The sequence below is a fragment of the Phoenix dactylifera genome, chromosome 14 (assembly GCF_009389715.1).
Source record: "Phoenix dactylifera cultivar Barhee BC4 chromosome 14, palm_55x_up_171113_PBpolish2nd_filt_p, whole genome shotgun sequence".
Taxonomy (NCBI): Eukaryota; Viridiplantae; Streptophyta; class Magnoliopsida; order Arecales; family Arecaceae; genus Phoenix; species Phoenix dactylifera.
Window position 1 is genome coordinate 18,637,565 of NC_052405.1, and position 23,353 is coordinate 18,660,917.

At 41.9% G+C, this 23,353-nt stretch overlaps 1 protein-coding gene across 3 annotated transcripts in view; it reads left to right on the forward strand.

The window, feature by feature from the left end:
- The window catches only part of LOC103697507 (fanconi-associated nuclease 1 homolog), a 93,802-nt gene that overhangs the window by 52,420 nt on the left and 18,029 nt on the right, over positions 1-23,353 (forward strand). For all 3 annotated transcript variants that reach the window (XM_039133865.1, XM_039133863.1, XM_039133864.1), the window contains exons 9-12: positions 13,607-13,677; positions 13,754-13,841; positions 14,003-14,143; positions 14,224-14,450. In XM_039133865.1, coding sequence (XP_038989793.1) covers positions 13,607-13,677; positions 13,754-13,841; positions 14,003-14,143; positions 14,224-14,450 — 527 coding nt within the window. The remainder of the gene's footprint in view (positions 1-13,606; positions 13,678-13,753; positions 13,842-14,002; positions 14,144-14,223; positions 14,451-23,353) is intronic.

Below are 23,353 nucleotides of genomic sequence, written 5' to 3' on the forward strand. Positions count from 1 at the left end.
CAAGGTAACGGGTAAGTTCTAAAAAAAAAGTGCACGTGATCTGCACGGGCTGGAGATAATGGGTATCGGAGCGGGTTGCGCCCGAAAACCCGAACCCGATAACCCGAACCCATAAAGGGTAAAAAAAAAGAGAAAAAAACCCTTCCCTCTGTTCATCTTCTACCTCTGTTCGCCCGCCGTCGCCACCGCCCGTGAAGCGCTGCTCCACCTTAGCCGCCGCAGACGTTGCCCCTTCGGCCTCGCCGCCCCGCCGCCATCAAGATCCGTCGCCATCCCACCTCTCGTGCTGCACCGCCCACGCCGCCTGCGCACGACTCGCCGCGCCGTCACCGAAGCCGAGCTCCGCCTCCTCTTTCGAGTCGCCGCCGCTGCTGCCGCTCCACCGCTTTTGCACCGCCTCCACCAGGCTCCGCCTCCACCGAGCCTCGTTCGCCGACGCCGCCGTGTCCGCCTTCACTACGACCCGCCGATGTCTTCCCTGAACAACACCGGAACCCACGCCATCCTCGCCACCGCCACCCCGAGCACCACCGCAGCACCTCCCCGACTTCGGCCGCCATTCCCCGACGTCTCCCGCACTTCTCTTCCACTCTGATTTTCCCCTAGGCCCCCCATCCTTCCCACACAAACCACGGGCCAGCAGGTACTACCCACGGAAGCAGCACGTCGCCCACCCCAGCCGCTCTTGCTCCTGTATTGACCCAGGCCCGCCATCATTTGAGCGCGGCCTAGGCCCAAGCAGCTGCAGGTCCTGTCTCAGGTCCGATCCAGCCATTCTTCAGTCCATTCCAGAAGCCCAGGAGCCCCTTATGCTGCAGATCTAGGACCACATCTCCAGCTAGCTTCGCTCGGCGCTAACTTCGTGCTCGAGACTCTACAACAGACGCTTCCGGTTGACTGCATCCACCACAGGTAACAGGTTCTTCTTTCTTTTGGGCTTGTTTATCTAATTATGTTCTAGTTCTCTTGCATGACAGTCCTATTTTGAAAACTTACTTTCCTGTCAAACTACAAAACCTAGAACATCTACTACCACACCCATTCTACTCACCATTTAAATCTAGATATTAAATTAGCACACCTTAGCGATGGGATAATTATCAACATCCGTCGATTAGATTACTTTAGAATTAGAACGACTGTAACACGTGCTTGCAACCTAACTTCTTATAGTGACTAATGTCCTACTTTAATTCTGAAATAACCGAAGTACAAATTAGTAACATTTAATTTTAAGTTACTTTTGTGAAAATTTGCTGATTTCCGAATTCATAGTAGGTTGCATTAGTAGGTTGTCTTGCATCACATTTGGTCAGTTAGGGTTCATTAGTAGCATTGCATGTCATATCATCAACTAGTGTAGTCCTTGCATGCCAACCCGTAGTGGTAGGGAGTACCTCCTCACTCATTCTAAGACCCCTTTAACCACCATGGATCCCAGAGTTCTGCAAGATTTTGTAGAACAAATCGCTGCTTTACGAGCTGATCATGACGAATTCAAGCGAGAGATCCGTGCTCTAGTGCAACACCCTAGGACTCATGAACCGTCAACCCCAATCGCAGCTTACCCCGAGTTTGGTTTGGCTACACCACCTGTAGGTCTTCCCCATCCTCCTGATCACCAGCGTGATCTTGACGAACGATTACTTCGTACCGTAAGAGTAGAGGCTCCCACATTTGCTGGTCAACTAGAGCCAAGTGTGTATCTTGATTGGAGAGCAGCAATGGATAATTATTTCGAGTGGTACGAAATGACTGACGATAGAAAAGTACGATTCGCTAAAATAAAGCTTATTGGGCAAGCTCACTGGTACTGGCATAATGTTGAACATATGCGCGAGACCCAAAGGCTTCCTCGTATCACAACTTGGGAGGATATGAAAGAAAAGCTGAATGAGAAGTATCTGCCATTCTCTTATCGACAACGCCTTATGGATAGGTGGCAGAAACTAACTCAAGGGACTTCAACCGTTGCCGATTACATTGCACGATTTGAGAAGTTTCATATGAGGTGCAGTGTAATCGAAGAAGAGACTGTTACTCTCTCTAGATTTCGGGCAGGACTCCACGAGGAGATCCAGAAAGAATTAATCCTCCGAGAGATTACCACCCTTGGCCAAGCATACCAGTTGGCTCAAGATGTGGATAGTTTCTTACGGATCCTTGTAGTGAGGCGTACCGACTCTCGATCCATAGCCCCAGGAGTCCGACCTACTCAACATTATCTCCCGCAATCCAAGCCATTTTCCAACCCTCCTAACCAGCCCGGTTCTAGTCAAGCACCGACTAGAGCATCCCCGATGCCTGTCCAGAACCCGTCAAATGATAAAGAAAAAGGCATACTAGGTTTCAACTCTCCTTCTAGAAGCCAAACCCAATGTTTTAGGTGCCAAAAATTTGGCCATATAGCATCCCGATGTAATGCCAAGACCTATCTAATGACTGAACTTGAAGTTGGAACCCAGGAGAATGAATGTGTCGAAGAAGTCTATGAACCAAACATCGAGGATTTTGTAGAAGACTTTGAAGACGAACAGACCGAGTTAGAGTTTATCTAGGCTGAACCCCAAAAGGAGCCCACTGATCGGAATGACCAAAACCCTAGGCTTCATGTGGTTAGGTGTACTCTAGCTCAGACTAAGGCCGAACAAGATTGGCGTAGGACCTCCCTATTTTACACGCTTATTAAGATCAATGGTAAAACGTGCAAAATCCTATTTGATAGCGGGAGTTGCATCAACGCCATTGCTTCCGGAGTTGTATCCTGCCTCGGCCTGAAATCTACCCCTCATCCAAACCCATATAAGGTAGCTTGGGTAGATAAGATGTCCATCCCGGTGTCGGAAAGATGCCTCGTCCCGATTCAATTCCTATCTTATAAAGACGAAATCTGGTGTGACTACATTCCAATGGACGTAGGTCAAGTTATTCTAGGGAGACCTTGGCTGTACGATACAGACGTCACACTTCAGGGACGTTCGAATTCGTGTAGCTTTATGTTTCAGGGTCGGAAAATTATATTGAACTCTTTGCCTCCTAGAGAGCCCGCTCTTGAAAAGAAGAGTACCACTCTACAAAAAGATGAATCACCTCACATCATTTCTTCGAAAGAGGTAATGAAGGATATCGAAAGCCAATCACCTGTGTTTGCCCTTGTGGCTAGAGCCATCAGTGTGGAGTCGAACCCTGAGCACCCACCGGCAGTAGTTCCCCTACTGGAGGAGTTTCACTCTGTCTTTCTTGAGGATACTCCAGATACACTTCCTCCAATGCGTGATCTCGTTCCTGGATCATCCTTACCAAATCTTTTCCATCATAGGCTCAACCCAAACGAGCACACTGAACTGAAACGTCAAGTTGATGAACTCCTCACCCGAGAGTATGTTTGTGAGAGTCTGAGCCCTCGTGCTGTACTCGCACTCACTCCCAATAAAGATGGGTCTTGGAGGATGTGCGTTGATAGCCGTGCCATCAATAAAATCACGGTTAAGTATCGTTTTTCCATCCCTAGGCTGGACGACTTCTTAAATTTTGTCTGGTGCTACGGTTTTCTCCAAGATCGACCTGAAGAGTAGATACCACCAGATTCGGATTCGTCTCGAATGTCCATGGCAAGATGTCAGTATTGATTTCGTGTTAGGACTTCCTCGAACCTCTATCAAGCACGATTCCAATTTTGTGGTTGTGGACTGTTTCTCAAATATGACTCACTTTCTCCTCTGTTCTAAGACTACTGATGCTTCTAGAGTTGCCAAACTTGATTTCAATGAAGTCGTTAGACCTCCTGACCTTCCAAAATCTATTATATCTGATAGGAATATTAGATTCATGAGCTACTTTAGGAAATTTTTTTAGCATATTATAGGCACCAAACTAAAAGTTTCTTCTGCCTATCAATCTCAAACCGACAGCCAGACTGAAGTTGTCCACCATAGTCTTACAAACCTGTTAAAACGTCTGGAAGGTAAGCGTGTTAGGATCTGGGATTTAGTGTTACCGACAGCTGAGTTTGCATATAATAGTTCGGTCAATAGATCCTTAGGCATGAGTCTCTTCGAAGTGGTGAACGGTTATAAACCTAGGCAGCCCATAGACTTGATTCCCATGTCTCATCAACATAGAGTCTCTGAGTCTGCACATTCATTTGCATCACACCTGCATTCATTGCATCAGAAAATCAGCAAACGTATTCACTCTAATAACTTAAAATATAAATTCCTTGCTGATTTGCACAGACGATATAAAGAGTTGAATGTAGGAGATTATGTCATGGTGAGAATTAGACCTGAACGACTTTCTTCGGGAACGTTCAAAAAGTTGCAATCTCGTAGTGCGGGACTGTTCAAAGTCCTAAAGAAAATCAGTTCGAATGCTTATGTTGTAGATCTTCCTGAAGACTATGGGATTAGTGCGACATTTAATATTGAAGATTTAGTCCCATACAAAAAGTCAACAATTATTCCTTCTGACCCTTTTGTTGATGCACCCGCCTTTGTTGATCTCCTTAACCCATCACCTGCTATTGAGCCTCCACCTCCAAAGTTTCATGCACGCAGAGAACACATAGAACATATATTAGATGAGCAGGTTATATCTACCGGGAGGGGAAGTTACCAACGTTACCTTGTTCGGTGGAAAGGTCGACCCGAATCGGATGTGACGTGGATTTCGCGAGCCAAGTTGCAGCGCCTTGACCCTGACCTTCTGGAGTAGTACGACAGCCGGCCAGACCTGCACTCGACGGGGTCGAGTTTTTTCCATCTGGGAGGAGTTGATGGGGACATCGGAGCTGATTATTTACCCGCCTAGTCCACCATCTTATTTGCATATTTATTTTATTTTTCTTTCTGGGCTTATTTGCATTCTAGGGCTTATTTGTGTTATTTTTGGGCTTATTAGGAGTTATTTTTGTGTAAGGGGGTTTTATGTTAATTGTGTTTATTTGGGCCCTATATATAGGGGACTATCTTCATGATTAGGGCTTTAATGAAGTATTGAAAGTTTCTTCCCCATCTCTCTTCTTCCGGTCTCTCTTCCTCCCTTCCCGTTTCTCTCTTCCTCCTCTCTTCTCCCTCTTCTCCTCTTCTCTGCCTCTCTCCTCTCGTATTCTCCCCCTCTTCTCCCTCCCGGTTCCTCTGTCTCCAGGTTTCGCAGAAGCAACTGTCATTCAAGTGGACTCTTCACCGCTTCAGTGTTTCTTCCGTTCCGATTTGGCAGCAACTCCGCAGTCATCCCAAAGTGGACTTCACCGCGCCACGGCCTTCCGCCTGTCTCTGTCCGGCATCACTACTCCATTCTGTTGGGTATAAACACAAGTTTTTTGATGAAGGATTTCTATAGTAGTGTAGAAATCTAGCATTTTAAATTCCATTTCATTATCTGTCCGAATCTACTTGACATGAGTTTTGAATTGGGTTTGCACCATATGAATGAAAGCTTGTAAGATGGTTCTTATTTCAGATTTCACTTTCATTAGGTAAACCCAAGTTACACGGCTATAATCATCCACAATAGTCAAAAAATAATGGAATCCTTGAGTAGAAGGATGAGAATAGGGACCTCATATGTCATATTGAATGAGATCAAATGGAAAGGAAGTGGAAATTGAGCTTAAAGGAAATGGCTGTCTTTTCTGTTTTGCCAAATGATAAGTGGTACAATGAGTTTGTTTATTGCTCTTTATATGAGGAATATGAGATTGAAGTAAAGTTAGTCTCTGATTAGACAAGTGTCCCAATCTGCAGTGCCATAGATAAAAAAATTCTGTTGCTTTGGTTGTGTATGCTTGGGAGTTGAAAGGTTGGTTGCTGGTCTTGTGTTCTGGAAGAGTATGAGTCAGGTAATATAGTCCCTCATGCATCCTAGCTAGACTAATTGTCTTTGAAGGAGATTGGACCTGAATGCAACAGAGATTATCCAAGAAGATAAGGCAGAGAGATAAATTGGTGAGTAACCTTACCAACGGATAACAGATTGAAAGTGAAAGAAGGAACGCAAAGAACATGCTCAAGAGTCAGAGACTCTAAAATTTTGACTGTGCCTATGTGTGTTACATCGGCTTGAGAACCATTAGGTAGTTGGACAAATGCTTTTACTTGATGATTTATAGAAGTAAGGAATGTTGTGGAACAGACCATATGGTATGTTGCACCCAAGGTTCGCCGTACCGGTACCGAACCCCGTACCGTTGCCGCATTAGTATAGGCATACCGAGTGTCGGTACGGTACAGTATGCGGTACGCCAGGCGTACCGACATTGGCGTACCGATACCGGTATCCATCGGTACGGGTACGGTACGCCCGGTACCGACCGGTACCGATCGGTACAGCATACCATGACTTGCACCAGTGTCAATGATTGAAGGTACTTCATGAGTTTTGTGTGGCCTATGATCCATAAGGAGTGTAAGATGTGAATGATGCTTGTCTGAAAATAAAGAAGTGTCTGGCACATGTATAATGCTAGATAGGCAGAGACTTGTACCAGCCATATTTGAGGAAGCAGAGGTTGAATTGCTACCAGTTTCAGTGGTCGGCTTTGGTGTAGGAAGGATAGGCTGCTGCTGTGATGGAGTAAAGCCTCAACTGTGGTACTCCAGAATTGACGAGTGCAAGAAGCTGCTGAATTTGAGTCTGGGTGAGAGACAGTTGAGGTGCTTCCATAAGACTTTTCTTCTGAGTTGGAGAGATGACCTGGTTTGCTGAATAAGTTGCCACAGATTTATGTTAGCAAAAGGAAACTTAGGCTTAGTAAACTTGAAGTTAGGAGGAAACCCAATAAGCCTATGGCACTTTTTTCGTGTGTGCCTAGATTTTCCACAGTGATAGCAGGTGAGATCTTCTTTGTCCTTGTTCTTCGATTTGTTAAGAATTGCTGCAAGTGCAGAAGATTCTGGTGCAGGGAAGGTCAGAGCACGAGCCTGTCTTTGTCTTTCCTCTTGTAATACTAAGGAAAAGGTTTTATCCAGACTTGGTAGGGGACTCATGAGTATAATTTGACCCCTAATAGTGTCAAAAGTATCATTAAGTCCCATTAAAAATTGAAAAATGTAATCAAGTTCTAAATTTTCTCCTACTCCTTTAAGGGCATCACATATATAATGGCCACAAGAACAATACGGCAGAGGTCTATAATTTCTTATCTCTTCCCATATAGCATTTAATCGGGTGAAGTATTCACTTACAGAAAGAGTTCCTTGAGTTATTGAGCTGAGCTGTTGTTTCAGTTGATGGATCCTCACATTTTCAGCTGAATTTAGAATCCAGGCAAGATGAGATTGTTGCATTGTAGCCAAGGAACATATAAAGGATTTGTAATTTTTGGAGTGGAGATGCTTCCATCAAGAAATCCGAGCTTGTTCTTGATGGAAATGGCTAGGGAAAAGGATCGGCTCCATGACAAGTAGTTTGAACCAGTTAATGAAGAGGTGACGATCACAGTCTAGGCATTATCAGTATGATGAAGGAAGAACAGGCTATTTGGATCTTCAGAAGGAGCAGAAATATAAACTGGTGAGGTGGCTGAGGCAGAAGAAATATGGGAACCTGCAGCCATTTTTGGCTCTGATACTATGTAAGAAAGTGAAGAAGAAGAAGACAATGAACCAGAGGAAGATGAAAGCTCTGGGTTAAAAGAAAATGAATAGTTCTTAATTTTCTCTTTATAGTGGATATACACTCATATATATATATATATATATATAGGCATGTAGCCGTATCAAAAAGGAATCAAATGAGGATCAATTAACTACTTCTGACAGAGAATCAAAACAAACAAACAGAATGATTCTAACTGAATCAGTTGTGCCGATTTGAGTGGAATTTCGAGTGTTGCCATAGTGCTCTTGAGCGTGCCATGATACGCTAAGAAATTACTGTAGTAGCACATGGGAGGGGGTGGGGGCCAAGCTATTCAGAGTTTTAAGATCCTTCTTGATTAGGTTTTGTTCTCGCATCTCCACCCGCCACGTCATAGAGATCAAGGATGCTGGTGTATTATTTGCTGATTCTGAGTTCTACTTTTCCAATATGATAGATATGATTCCTTAACATTATCGCTATAGATGAGAATTTCTATATCTACATATGAAACTTTGATAGCTCTAGCAGCCTGTTATCAAAAGGATCCAAATCAGTGCATGAGAACTCTTCTTTGTGGAGGGTAAATCAGTTACGGTTCCATAGCTTGGCTTGGACCATGGATAGGCTGGCTCAAGTGACAAAACTCTTGGTGCTAGTTTTTTGTAGCAGAAAATTTTGGAGGCATCCATTTGCCTAAGAGATCTAGATGCTTTTCTTTTGGCACATGGCTCTTTTTTGATAATTCATCAAGATCAAGCTCCAGACCCAAGGCATCTCATGGCTATTCTCCTCATTGGATGGATGTTATACTTATATCACTTAAGTTTAGTTTGGTCATTTTTTACAAATTTTCTAATGTGGCATTTAGGTTCCATTTAAGTTAATGGTTTGGCTAACATTTTGTTAAGTTATGGGTTAACTTGTTGGATAAAAATAAACTTCCGGAGGATAAGCTTAGGTTTTTCAAACTATTGGATGTAAGTATAATTTACCCTTAATCTCAGGGGGTTTTCGTAATTTACTCACAATCAAAGGCCGGATTATCCTCCCCTACCCATATCCATAAGTGAACTCCTGCCTCAAATAAAAGATATCATCACATTCCTAAGGGAAAGGTTCAAATCGTTCATTTGAATAAATTGAAACAAAGTGGATCATCATTTTTACTTTCCAAAAATCAAAATTCTTGATCAATGGAGGAACATTATTACCATTTTTGTTCAAAAAGATACTAAAGTGGATGATTGACTCATTCCATACTAGAAATAATCGCTAAAAATCCTTTGATAACACGGATTCTTATTTTTCAATGATATCCCAGGGGCAATTTTGATTTTTCACATAAGGTAAACGAATTCACTAACGCCATTAATTTAACTGGGTGTAAGTGAAGGTTTTACAAACTATTGGGTGTAAGTGTAATAAACATAACCTCAAGAGGATTTTTGTAATTTATTCTAAAATTATTGATAATTTTTTAGGCTTTTTTTGCATGAATATGCCAAAACTATAAATTCGAATATTCTAAATAATAATTTAACCTTTGTCATATATGTTAAGAAATGGAAGACAAGGAAATAATGCAAAATCAAATGATACATTAGAGGAATAATGGAATGATGGAAGAAGAGGAGCTAAAAAGTAAAGGAACAGGAATGTATGGTATGTTCTATAGGTTGTATTTCTGCCTGTCTTATCAAAGTTAGGGTGGAAACCAATACTATCTACATATCACTTTCCCTTCTGCTTGGGCGCAGTTGCTTTTAGTTACATCATGAAATCAGGCATAAAATATAGAAATGGAGCTTAACTAATCCACTAATGCAAATATTACAAGAACCAATTATCTTTTAATATTTCTTCTTTACACATGCGTGTATGCGAATATTATAGGCCTTATTTCCGATTCAGAGAATTTCTCCTTATGTTGCCAAAGCATATGTCGATGACATTATACCCCAAAATGACCTTCCATCCATCCACTTAATGCTAATTTTGTTCAATGTCTTCAACTATCTTTCCATTCTTTGCCATTCTAGATCATAAACTAGAACATTTGGAAATATGCTTGCCTCATGACTACTTTTAATGCTTCATTGCTTTTGCATGAACATTCAAAGAATCTCCGTTCCAGAACCGTACGTGAGATTTTCATCTCATACGGCTCCTCCCTTCTGTGCATAGTACTAAGGGGAATAATCCATGGAATCCAAATTTAACTATTATCATTATGAACTGACAGGAGCTGGTATTTTTACGAGAAATCTCTAGCCAGCCTTCCCGCAAGAGGTTTTTTTAACACCAATCAATCATATTAGTGCTAGATGGAAATGGTAACTCCAAGAAGGGCAGAGGCCTTTGGTGTCCCTTCCAGTCAAGAATTGGGGCCCCACAATCACTAGCCAATATGCTTTTCTCTCATGCCTTTCTTCATTCATGGTTCGATATTCTGGTGTCCTAGGCGTAGAGGAACCACACCAATCCATCCCGAACTTGGTGGTTAAACTCTACTGCGGTGACGATACTGTAGGGGAGGTCCTGCGAAAAATAGCTCGACGCCAGAATGATAAAAAGCTTAACACCTCTTATTTGACTTTTTAAATATTTTTAATCGGACGACTCACCAAAGCACGAAAGCCAGGTCAGAAAATGGATTCCTATTCGAAGAGTGCATAACCGCATGGATAAGCTCACGCCAACCCGTCAATTTTGGATCCAAGGCCTTAACAATTTAGTATACCATTTATGCACCAAGGAAGGTGGTACCGTCTTGAATCGCTCCATTCGAGGCATACTGAATAGTAGTGGGGGCGGACCAATATAGTTTTGCCTCTCAATTAGAGAAATCTAGCAATAAGGGGGAGAGGGAGAAGGAGAGAGAGGACAAGAGAGAGAGGGAGCGGTGGGAGGGAGAGGGAGGAAGGGAGGGAGAGGGAGGCTGAGAGAGAGACTCTCTCGTCGCTCGAAAAGAGGGAGAGAGGGCTTCCAAGACCTCCTTGTTTTGAAACGAAATGCACGATCCTTTATTATTTTTTCGTTTATCAACTATAGTCGGCTAATGGTTTACTGATTTGCTATAGTGAAGTTGGCAAACCATTTGTTGACTTCAGTTCACAAACAACAAAAAGAATAACTGTTCACCCCTAGATCCAGCAGCCAAATGTTATGGGTCTTGGTTCTTGCTCGGTGAACCTTGATGCACACCTTTCTTCCTTTGTGACCATCGAATGACATCTCTTTACTTCATCATCTCTTTTTTTTTTCCACCCAATTACATGAGTTTATTGTCATGCTAGGGCTTTCCTTTATTATCATCATCATCGTTTTTTGCCTTTGCCGTTCTTGTAGCACCTTCTATTTTCTGGATATGAATCATTTGCATGCCACGAGATATTCTGCAAATTTTTATTTTTGTTGCACATGTTTTTGTACAGAATTTTGTAAAAAAATGAAGGTTATAACATTTTATCTCTCTCCATTATCTTTAATGCGGTTTCGCCTACCAGTGTGTAAAGAATTCGTGGTGGTAAAGTTGGGTATAGCAGATTGAATTGGGGAGTTAGATGAGTTTCAGAAAGTTTACTTTCTCATCTTATTTTTTTCATAGAATACTGTTACATGATTGTCTTTTATGAGAATATGCGTTAGAAGCATGGGTTGGGTGTTCAACAAAATCGAACGAATAACAATCTAGCCCAAGGTTAGCCAAACTGGTACGGGATCCATGCCGGTCGACTAACGGATCGGTACAGTACTGGTTCGGTACGGGGTGAACTGCCCGGTTCACCCCTATTCAACATACCATTTTTCAAGCTTTTTGAGATATTAAAAAAGAGGAAGGGGGGGGGGAGCGAACCGAATTGTCCAAAACAACTCCTGCTTGTTCCGCTTGCAAAAAGCTGATTAATTCTCTAGGTAAAAAACATTAGACATTTTGGTGCGAACCGAGCAATTCGTATTGGTTACGCTCCAAATCGCTCGGTTCGGAGCGGTTCAAGCTATTTTTCGAAAGAAGCACAGAACCATGCCGGTTCAGTGCCGGTTCGGTTCGGTATAGGGTGAATCGAGTGGTTTGGCCCAGTTCGGTAGACTATGATCTAGCCACTTTGTAAAAAATATAATAACTAACAATTAACTTTAACATTCTATTACTATGTTATCTAGGAAAAAGAAATATCAAACAAACTCCTGACATGGTGACGTGCAGCATGTTGTGTATATCTTTGTGTTAATTGTGCTCTTCGTGTTTTTATGATATGCCCTTATATTGCTGATCTAAGCAAAATATGCTTGTTTATGGGCGCACTAAGCAAACTGAAACTTGACACGGTATATGCCAACTAAGTTATTTTTTTGTATTAATGCAAGTGCTTTAGTTCTAGTAAAAGACAGAAATATTATTAGGCAACTATACAACTAGCTTCAAGCTATGAGATGTGAGGAGGGACCATGAGCATGGACATGTTAAGGTCAATGGCAAAACTAGGTGGATATATTTGAAAATCAACATATCAAACAAATGTCATGTTGGCACTAGTCAAGCTATGAAGATTTGGTAGTTCTCTGTCTATCTTGGTCATCCAGGATTGGACAGTAAGATACCGAGTCTTGCGACAGGTTTGGGACTTCCTTACATGAAAAACTGGGTCAGCTCGGTTGGTACCAGCTTGTACAAACTAGGACGGTGACCAGGATGGTTGTTTGGCACGTAGGGCAGTTTGACATAGAAGTAATTCACCAAGATGCCAATTTTTTTGTTTTTCTTTTCTGTTTTTTGTTGCTTTCAATGGTGGTTTAGAAGCTTTTTAGGATTTGTTTCTATCATAATTTAATAGTACTGGATGCTTTTGAGGTAATCGATGGGTTTATGGTATTGATATTGAGATTTTTTCTTCTTGATTTTTGGCTAAAGAAAGGCAAAAAGATAAGGTAGGAGAGGAAATTTCTATCTTCTAACTTGGTACTTGGCTTGGAGGAGGCTGGACTCGAGCAATGTAAGCTAGATCTACCGGCGATTTCCCCCTTTTCCTCTCTTCTTCCCTTCTCTCTTTCGTCCTCTAGCATGGGAAACAATAAAAAGAGCAAGGTGTTGGTATCTATATTGACACCATAAAACCACCCTTACCTTGACAACCTTCGATAATCCAAAATTATGATATATAAACAAACCTTAAAAAGCTTCTGAAGTCTAAATGACCATTAAAAACAACAACCAAGAGAAAGAAGTAAAAGAAAATGGTGTCCATGCGAATTACTGGGGCATTAGGCGATCCCAAGTGCTAGTATGAGTGTATGACAATTATGGTACGATGCATAGCCGGTCATTGACTGTTACAGGGTACATGCATGGTATTTGAAATGTTTACATAAATTTAAGGATATATTGAGGGAAAACTGTTAAAAATTTTAGATATAAGTTGGATTGTTGGAATATGGTTGTCAAAAATTTAGGTCCTGTTGGAATGGGATGATAGCATCGATATTATACCATTCTGATGTAAAAACTGGGACCTGAGATACCTGCAAGACACCAATTCTCTTGAACTAGGATGTCCCAACTGTCTTGGTTGTGTCTTGAAATTGGGGATGCAATCGGCAATGTCAATATGTCTTGATTGTACCATCCTTCCTAGTACCTCACTATCCTAGAAGCAATCCGGACGAGGTCTTATACTGAGATTGAAACCCTTGGGAGTTTAGAATATTTGAATACAGGTTGAAGGGTTGGGAGAGGGGTGGAAAGGAACAAATGTAAAAAAAATGGTGGAAAGTTATATAAGTTGATCTTGGCTTTCATTAGAATAAGTTGATCTTGACTTTCACTAGAAAGAATTGGTGAACAAGAATTTGGTTAGCAAACAAAATCGATTCTTTAGTGCTTTTTGTAAGTATTTATATTTATATCATGTTTTTGTTTATGTAATTGTTCTGAGATATGCAATTTGCCTCGTCTGGCTAGTCCACTAACAGACTTTTGTTCTTTACCTTTCTTTTCTTTGTCTTTTTTTTCCTTATGTGTCTTCAGAAAGCCATCAATTGCACTCGACGACCGGAGCTTATCAATGTTCTGTATTCTGCATATGAAAATGAAATATGGTAAAAGTAACTTAAAATACTTTTTGCTTATAGATTCTTTCAGAATGCTTAGCTAATCAACTGTTGGGACATGCAGCCCACTGCTACCAAAGGTGGTTTTTGAACGGGTAGGAACCTGTGTGAGAATATCATCTGCTGCCGATATATTTCTGTGGCGTGTTCAGGTGATTTAGTGGTGACCGTGATCCCTTTATCTCAATATCCTTATACCGTTGCAGATTTCTTTCTTCTTCAAGTTAGTCCTATTTATTTTATCTTTTTTTTATGTTTTATTGTGATGCCTTACTTTTCTCCTGTAAGTCATTGTCTTGATGTGTTTATGCAGAGACTCTTTTTCCTCAGTGGGGAGCAGGACCTTTCATCTTTTCTATTAGTTGATCTTGGACTGGTCAAATTTCCAGATTATGCTTGCAATATTTCACACCAAGTTTTTGCAGGTCGAGATGACCTTCTTGAATATGAAGAGGTGGTAGATTTTTCCTAGTGAAGGAACATTTTCTTCCTGCACCTGCTATCATGCTAATTGTGTTGCTATGATGCCTGCAGGCCATTGAAGTGGCACAAGTAATGGATGAATATCTAGATGCAAACAATATGGATATGGTGATAAGGTGCATTGATGTGTCTGATAGCCACATACAAGCTAGTTTAATGGAAGATACTCGGTCCTCAATTCTTGACTCCCCACCAACATTCTTTTCATGTTTCTCGGCTTCATGGGTCTACTCGAAAGTGCTCACTTTGGGTATTTCTGTTTTTGAACATAAGCATAGGTAAGGATGATCCATCTGATATGTTTTCACATTGAAGTTTGCAAGAAATTTAAGACATCAAGTGGTCTCTTTGTATTACATGATTATTAGTCATCTTTTATCAATGTTTAGAACCAAATCTTGATATCTTGATATGCTATTCTTTTATTGAATAGGTTACTTTGAGTTGCATATTTTGCCTATCACCTGAAAGAGTCATGAGATAATAAACAATATAAAATGTTTCTTAGCTCACCAGCCACCTCGAGAATGCATTGATGGCCTTTTCACTATAATAGAAGACCTTTGGATACCTCTCACAATTTTTTCATTACATTTCATTAGAAATCTAGGTTGAGAGACCTAATTCGTAGATCCACTTCAGTTAGCTGTCATAATCACTATTTTTTATATTTTTTAACATTTTTTAATCAAAATGATGAAGGAAAATGTGATACTAATTCAAAGAAAAATAACATTTAGTTTGATAGGCATTTCTTTTGGGCCTTTCAACTTTTCCAACACATCCTTTATGCCAACATGGTGAGCAAAGCGGGGAATACTTAAATACAAAGACCAAAAGCAAGCATTTTAATCTGTTTTATGTGATGCAGCAATCATTGAAGATAGCTGCTAAAGCCCAAGAGAGGGTGCAATGGCTACAAAAATCATTCATGGAAGTGATCAAATCACTAACAAGTTAATGAAGGCCTTAACTTTTGAATTGGAGCAGCAATTTAGGTTTTCGAGGGCCCCAACTTGTAGGGAGGAACATTTATGAAGCAAGGCATGACTGGAACTTCACCTATTGGGCCCAGATTTATCACTGATTGATAGTCTTTTAATTTCTTATAGTATTTTCATATTACTTTGGAAGTTAATAAGGGGCTGGCCCATGGTCGGCGGAACCATTCTGAACCGCCTGGTTCAGGATATCTCGAGCCATACAGGCAGTGGACCAGGACGGTTCTGTCATCGAAATCGAGACCCGTCCCCAGAGGGGGAGAAGAAAAAGGAAAAGTAAAAGGAGGAAGAGAGAGAGAGAGGGGGGAGGACGGGAGAGGGAGAGGAAGCAAGAAAGAGGCCAGCCGGTAGAGGCCGGCCGGCAGAGGCCGGAGAGCCTCTGTGTGGAGGAGGCGGAGGTCGGAGAGATGCGGAGGCGGGGCTCCGCCTTTGGTTCTCCGTTTCGTTTGAATTAAGGGTCCGGAGGGGGGCCCTTTTATTTTTACAGATTTTTATTTAAGTGAAGTCGGTAATGGGTTTGCTGACTTCAATTTAAAATTTGCAAAAAATAAAAGGGGCCCTCTTCGGGCTCCTGTTTCAAAAGATACAGGGAACTGGAGGTGGAGCCCCGCCTCCGCGTCTTCCTAGCCTACGCCTCCTCCGCGAGGAGGCTCCTCAGCCTCCGTCGGCCGGTCCCGACTGGCCTCTCTCTTCGTTCCTCTCCCTCTCCCTCCCTCCCTCGTTCTCTCTCCGCCTCCAACATGCGGAGGCTCCCCGGCCGGCCCTGACTGGCCTTTCTCTTCCTCTCCCTCCCTCCCCCACACTCTCTCTCTTTTCTTCTCTCCCGTTCTCCCTCTCTCGGTATTGGGCCGACACGACATGGTGCGGGGTCGTACCGACCTGTGTCGTTGGACAACCGGTACGGGGCTCGATACTGGCACAACAAACATTGGGCTGGCCGCTATTCATGTGTCATGGTGGCATGAACAGGGATGCTTCTGTTAGGTATGATTACGAGACCTAATTAGTTGGTCAATTAGATTGGTCTTATATGTCGCTTGCTTTTTGGATGTCCATAATTACGCATAGAGAATCTTTTTTTGTTTTTCCCGTAGAGAAGAAATTCTTCTCTGGAGCCTAGTTCCGCTGCCCTTTCACTCACCTCTCTTTTCTATATTAGTTTTGTATCTCTGTTAATTATGCTCTCTTTCTCCATTTGTACCGTTCTCCATCTATATTGATTTAGTTCTATTTAACATTTGCTGCTGATACTATTTAATGTGCTATCATATTTCAGTCAGTAAAAACTTAATCTTTGCTTTATGATCTGTTTTATTTAATGTCTCAATATAATCCTCTTAAATTCCAGAACAGATTTCTCTATTGTTTGATTGCTGAGATTTGATTTTATTGCTGTCTGTTTTCCATGCATTATTTTTTGTCTGATTTTGAGGTTATAACAAAATGTTCAATTAACTCCTTAAAGCCTTAAATCTTAACCTATTTGATTCTTCCTTTAGCTAGGAAACTAAAAAAGTTATTTGCTATTGCATCCTCAAACCTTGGTCAGTAAGCAACCAACTTAAATTGGAATCTTATTGAACCTTCTAATCAAGTCCTCTGAAGTAGTGCAAGCCATCCTCTACATCAGTTTCGGATCAGAAGAGGGGAACCTTGACGCAATGAAAAGGTTGATCCATTATAATCATGGGTTCGAAACATGAAAATAACCTCTATCCATGTGGGGGAAGGGCTGCATAGATCTGATCCTCCCCAAACCTCAAAATGGTGGGAGCCTCATGCACTAGGATGCCATTTTATTATCAATTTGGTATCGGAGCCAAACTTCTCTTCCTTTTCACCTCCTTTCCCTTTCGTTCTTTAATTTCTCCTCTCTTTTTCTCACCATGGTCTTGGATGCTGAATCAAATAGTAGACTTGAGGCCTTTGCTGAGAATATGATGGTACTGTACAAGGCCTTTTGTCAACATGACATGACTTCTGATAGATCTTCCTTGGATGAGACATAAACCTTAGAATCATCGCTCCTTCAAAATCAAAATCTTTACCTGAAAGACAAACTGAACTTCTTTCATTCCTTAACTTCCACACGTTAACATTCTTATACTCCTTGAAACACCTACTCATGTGAATGGACATGTAGGGTTGCAAAACTGGATTGTGCACAAAAATTGAGATGGTTGATTTTCATGGACACTATCCAGAGGTTTTTTTGGATTAGGTCATGCCAAGGTCTTGAAAATAGAGTGACCAAACTAAACCACTTGACTCATATGTAACGGAGGGCAGCTAGGTCCAGGTCCACTCAATTCGAGGGTGAATTGCTTGATTTTCCATGTCTCATGCTCGAATTGAGGTTGAACTACTTTATTCACCCGATTCAAGAGCGGTACCACTTGGGACTGCTTAGGATCAAGTGAAAAGCCTTCCCCCATGGTGAAAAGTGGTTTCTGACTTCTCCCACCATGTAGTAAAAACCCTAGCCGTGTGTTATATGATTATATCTCTTTCATCGATAGCTGCTGTTCCATCCATGGCTGCTTTGCCTTTGGCTCCTTCAAACAAAGACCCTCTCTTTCTAGGCTTAGTGTTGCTTGGCTCCTCCATTGCCGACCGCCATCCAACGGCATTGGTGGCAATGGACCACAACTTTGGTCATTGCGTTGTTGCCACTGATGGTTGAATTCAGTCATATTTTGAAGTCGGTGGGCAAGCTCAAGTTAAGTTAAACAACTTAGATCTTTTTTGCCTCTCCTTGCTTCTTTGTTTTTATCCCTCTTTTCTCCACTCCTTTTTATGGATCATCTGTTGGATGGCCTTGAAGCAGCTTGAGGTTTCATGGGCTTAGAAGCAGCTTGAGGGTCCAATATGACCACTCATGGAACTAATGTTTCCATGTCATGTTTGGAAGCCGGTAATAAAATGGTTACTTTTGAATCATCTTTTGTTGTTATGCATAATCATGTTTATTGCCTAATTAGAGTATGGCACCGTGCTTCAAAAAGAGTATTTTTAGTAGTGCCTCTCCTTTGCCATTGTTAGTAGCGCTCAAAATAAAGAATTACTTGATCTGATTGGATCTAGCCTGAGATTGGGAGGGTTGGAGAACTTTTGAGTGTGCTTGAGAGTTTGAGACAAACACAAGCTTAGATAAATAGATGGCTTTGGGATAAAAACCAAAGTCCAATTGATGGCTTTTGTAGATTCCTTGTAGCAGCTGTTTCTTAGTGGAAAGAAGATTATGGGCTTAGAATGGTTGAGCGGAGGAGTGTGATTGTTTTTTTTTTGTGTGAATGATTAAGAAGAATAGCTTAGTTGAGCTTAGAATGGCTGTGGGGTGTGGTGAATGTTTCTTTTTTGATGTGGATGATCAAGATGCTTGGCTTGACGACATGATTTAATCATGTAATTCTCTATGTATGGATTTGGATGGATGCATGAACATCTGTGTATGGGTTAAGCAGCAAGAGTTTTATTAAATAGTAATGAGATAAAAAATTTCGATAGGAAAAATGAAACAGAACACTCCAATCCAACACAATCTAGACTTGGACCATTACAATATTAGTTTGATTTTAGATGATCCAATAGGTTGGTAAATTCTAAAAAAGCACATATAAACCAAGGCATTTTGATTTGAGATTTGGATGGAAATTGTGAATTAGTCTTGGATGTCTCTGTGCTTTTTTTTCTAATATGCTTGTTTGTCTTGTTTCAAGATGCATATTCTTTTCATATTGTACAGATGCGAATAATATATGCAAGTATGTAATTTTTAAAAGCATCGCAGACAAGCTGACATACTCTTGTGCATGTATTATCATAATACATTGGTTAGTCCATCATCTCCAAATCCATTTGCCCTTAGGCCCAAGTTCTAAAGAACATCTAATCTTACCTAGGATTGTAGCCTAATTCCAATTGAGAAACTAATAGCATCAGACTGAGCCGCTAACCAAAAGGAGCTTTAGTACACAAGTTATCTGCATGGTAGCCAACTCACGATTGCCAAGACTGCGTTATGCTTATTGTGCCACTTGTAACTATGGATATCCTTGGGAAATTATCTTTTTTTTGATCCTTGATGGCTAATTTTATTTACTGTTATCCATCTAGTGAAATTATTGCCTTTCAAATAAGAATCTTTAAATATCAATGTTATGCCCCCAAACCAAGATCGCGACCTGGGATCGCAGCAACTGTCGTATACTCATAGGAAACTTTTCCCACAAGCATTCAAGACGTCCAATCACGATATCATAAAGCAAACAACAGAATAAATAATCAATTAAGTAAATCCAAAATTTAAATAACTAAAATCCAAACTTCAATGTCTTACAAAATCCAACAATATTCCAAAGATCTTACATCAAAATTGAGAGTAAAATCCTAATATAAAATAAAGAGACCAAAGTGCTGCTCTGACAGGTAGAGTGGTTGTATGTTTTGATATATCCTGACAGGTTAACGTAGATCAAAAGTGCTTATTTTGTGCATATATCATGCCAAAATGTTTCGGAGGTTTAAGGATGTTTGTGTTAGGTTAGTAGGGTTCTACGTGGTGGCTGGTGGCCTTATGCCTACCCGCACCCTAGGACCGTCGCGGCTGCCCGCAGAATGGGGGTCGTGACAGAAGGTGGTATCAGAGCAAAGGTTAAGAAGAGTCCTGTCAGAGCAATAGGGTGAGTCGGGATTAAGTATAGGATTATACTATGGAGCATAGGATTTTTCTGTATGTTATTTTATGAGTCATTTACAATTCAGTAAAATATATTATGGCTCAGTGTGTAACGACTGCACTCTCTTTTTGACGCTTTTAGAGACATATAAAGAATACCTTCAAGGAGAGGACCTGCTCGTCCTGGAAGGAGGATGGAGCCAGATATAGCATTGGATGCGGGTTCCGCACATGTCGAGCCCCAAAGTGAAAAATCTCCTCCTGCAGACAGGCGGAGAGTTGATGATCAAGGGGAGGTAGGAAGTAGAGATCCACTGGTAGAACAACTTTTGGCGGAGAATCAGGCTTTAAGAGAGCAGATTGCTCGAGGAAAGCCTCCTGCCCCGTCAGCGGCATCTATCCCACCTTCTGCACCTGTGCCGAGAAGTATGGCTAGGCGGGCTCTGGATGATGAGGGGATTTCTGTACAAGACTTTCTGAGGCTCAGAACCCCGGAGTTTAAGGGGGAAGAAGGTGAGGATCCTCAGAGATTCCTGGAGGAAACGGAGAAGATGATTCGGAGATTGCCTTGTTCTGATGCAAGGGCCATAGAGTTTGTAGGGCTCACTATGAAAGAAGATGCCTGGGATTGGTACCAGAGGCACATGGAGGACAGATTGTACAGTAGGAAGCCTCCAACCTGGGAAGAGTTCAGGCAAGCAGTAATGGATGAGTTCCTATCTCCGGCGGAGAGGCAGAATCGGGCTCTTCAGTTTGAGAGGCTGAAGCAGATGCTCGGAATGAGCGTAGCTGAGCACGCTCGTGAGTTCACTAGATTGGGGAGGTATGCTCCTTACATCATCCCCACTGAAGCTGCCAGGATAGAAAGATTCAGACGGGGTCTGATTTTTCCGCTTTATAATGCGGTGTTGGCAGTAGAGGTCTCCACTTTGTCCAAGCTTGTAGATAAAGCAAAACAGTGGGAGACCAGAAACAAAGAGGAAAGAGCTGAAAGAGAACAGAGAAAAATGAGTATGGGGAAAGGGCAAAGCAGCAGAGGTAGATCAGAGGGAGCAGGTCTCCCGGAGGGCCCGACGGAGCAGTCTGTACGCTCAGCTCCACCTGCCCCACGTAAGAGGAAGTAGAGGAGAAGAGGTCAGTCACAGGATGCTTTTCTACCATCAGCACCTCGTCCTCCAGTTGCTATGACCAGGACTGAACCAAGGTTTCAGTCATGGCTAGTGTGTGACACATGTGGAAAGAAGCACCCTGCCAGATGCAGAATGGGTCAGGGAGTGCTACAGATGTGGACAGCCGGGTTATTTTGCCAGAGAATGCCCTCAGGGTTCCACCCAGCAGTTTATACCTTCGGCATCCTACTCTTCTGTGCAGATTGATAGACCCAGTAGCAGAGGGTCTGTAGGCAGAGGCAGAGGTTAGGCACAAACATCACAACAGTGCTGGACCATCACAGCCATCAGCTCCAGTAGGCAGAGGGCAAGGAAGGGTGTTCACAGTAAACCCATAGGAGGTACATGCGTCGAACGCAGCTGTGACAGGTATGCTCCTCATTGATAAGATTAAAGCTAGAGTACTGTTTGATTCTGGAGCTATCCATTCCTTTATATCTCCTTATTTTGCTAAGAAGTTAGCTAAGGATAAGATATTAATGCATATTTCCTTAGCTATTAGTACACCTGTAGGGGATAGTATAGAAGTGAAGTATGCGTATCCTACCTGTGTGGTAGAGATAGAAGGTAAAACACTCCCAATTGATTTGATTGAGTTGGCAGTGTTAGACTTTGATGTCATATTGGGCATGGATTGGTTATCAGACAATCGTGCCACCATTAACTGCCAAGAAAAGAGTGTTATCTTCAGACCTTTAGATGGGGGTGAATTTGCATATCAAGGGGATAGGAGTGAGGTCCCAGTGAATTTAGTATCTGCAGTGAAAGCAAAGAGGCTACTGAGAAAGGGGTGTCAAGGCTATCTAGCTTATGTGATGGACACCTAGGTAGAGTCTGTGGATCTGCAACAGATTCCAGTTGTTAGGGAGTATCCAGATGTATTTTCAGGGGAATTACCAGGATTGCCACCTGATAGAGAAATTGAGTTCAGTATTGAACTTCTCCCTGGTACAAAGCCTTTTTCAATTGCTCCCTATCGTATGGAACCCACAGAGTTGAGAGAATTGAAGGTGCAGTTGCAAGATTTGTTAGACAAGGGATTTGTTAGGCCTAGTACATCACTGTGGGGTGCCCCGGTGCTGTTTGTAAAGAAGAAGGATGGGTCACTGAGATTGTGTATAGATTATAGACAGCTGAATAAAGTGACCATCAAGAACAGATACCTACTCCCCAGGATAGATGACCTGTTTGATCAATTGCAAGGGGCTGAGTATTTCTCGAAGATTGATCTGGAGTCTGGGTATCATCAGCTAAGGATCGGGAGGGAAGATGTATTGGAGACTGCATTCTGAACGAGGTATGGGCACTATGAGTTTCTAGTGCTTCCATTTGGGCTAACAAATGCCCCAGCAGCATTCATGGATCTTAATAATAAGGTTTTCAAACCCTATTTTGACAGGTTTGTGATAGTCTTTATAGATGACATCCTCGTGTACTCTAAGAGTCAGGCTGATCCTGAAGAGCATTTGAGGATTGCACTACAAACCTTGAGAGAACATGAACTGTATGCCAAACTTACTAAATGTGAGTTCTGGCTACAGGAAGTTGGATTCTTGGGACACATAATATGCAAGGAAGGAATTAGGGTGGATCCCAAGAAGGTTGAGGCTGTTATGGATTGGCCGAGACTTACAAATGTAACAGAAATCAAGAGTTTTCTGGGTCTGGCTGGGTACTATAGAAAGTTTGTAAAGGACTTTTCAAAAATAGCTACCCTATTAACAAAGCTGACTCGGAAGCAGGTTAAGTTCACTTGGACAGATTCTTGTGAACAGAGTTTCCAGAAGCTGAAGGATTGCCTCACATCAGCTCCAGTTTTGACTCTACCCACGGATACAGGCGGGTTTGTAGTTTACTGTGATGCTTCCAGAGTGGGATTGGGATGTGTGTTAATGCAGAATGGCAAGGTGATTGCATATGCATCCAGACAGCTGAGAAAGCATGAGGTAAACTATCCCACTCATGACTTGGAAATGGCTGCTGTCATATTTGCATTAAAGATATGGAGGCATTATTTATATGGTGAGAAATGTGAAATATATACTGATCACAAAAGCCTCCAGTACATTCAGCAGCAAAGAGATTTGAATCTCAGACATAGGAGATGGATAGAGCTGTTGAAGGATTATGACTGCCAAATCCTGTATCATCTGGGAAAGGCTAATGTAGTAGCAGATGCATTAAGCCGGAAGTCAATGGGCAGTTTATCTCACATCTCCATCCAGAGGAGAGAGAGAGAGTCAGAGATCTGGCAGATTTATTTGGTCAAGGACTATCTTTTGAGGTATCAGAGGTTCGTCTTTTGATTGCACAGTTTCAGGTGAAATCGAGGT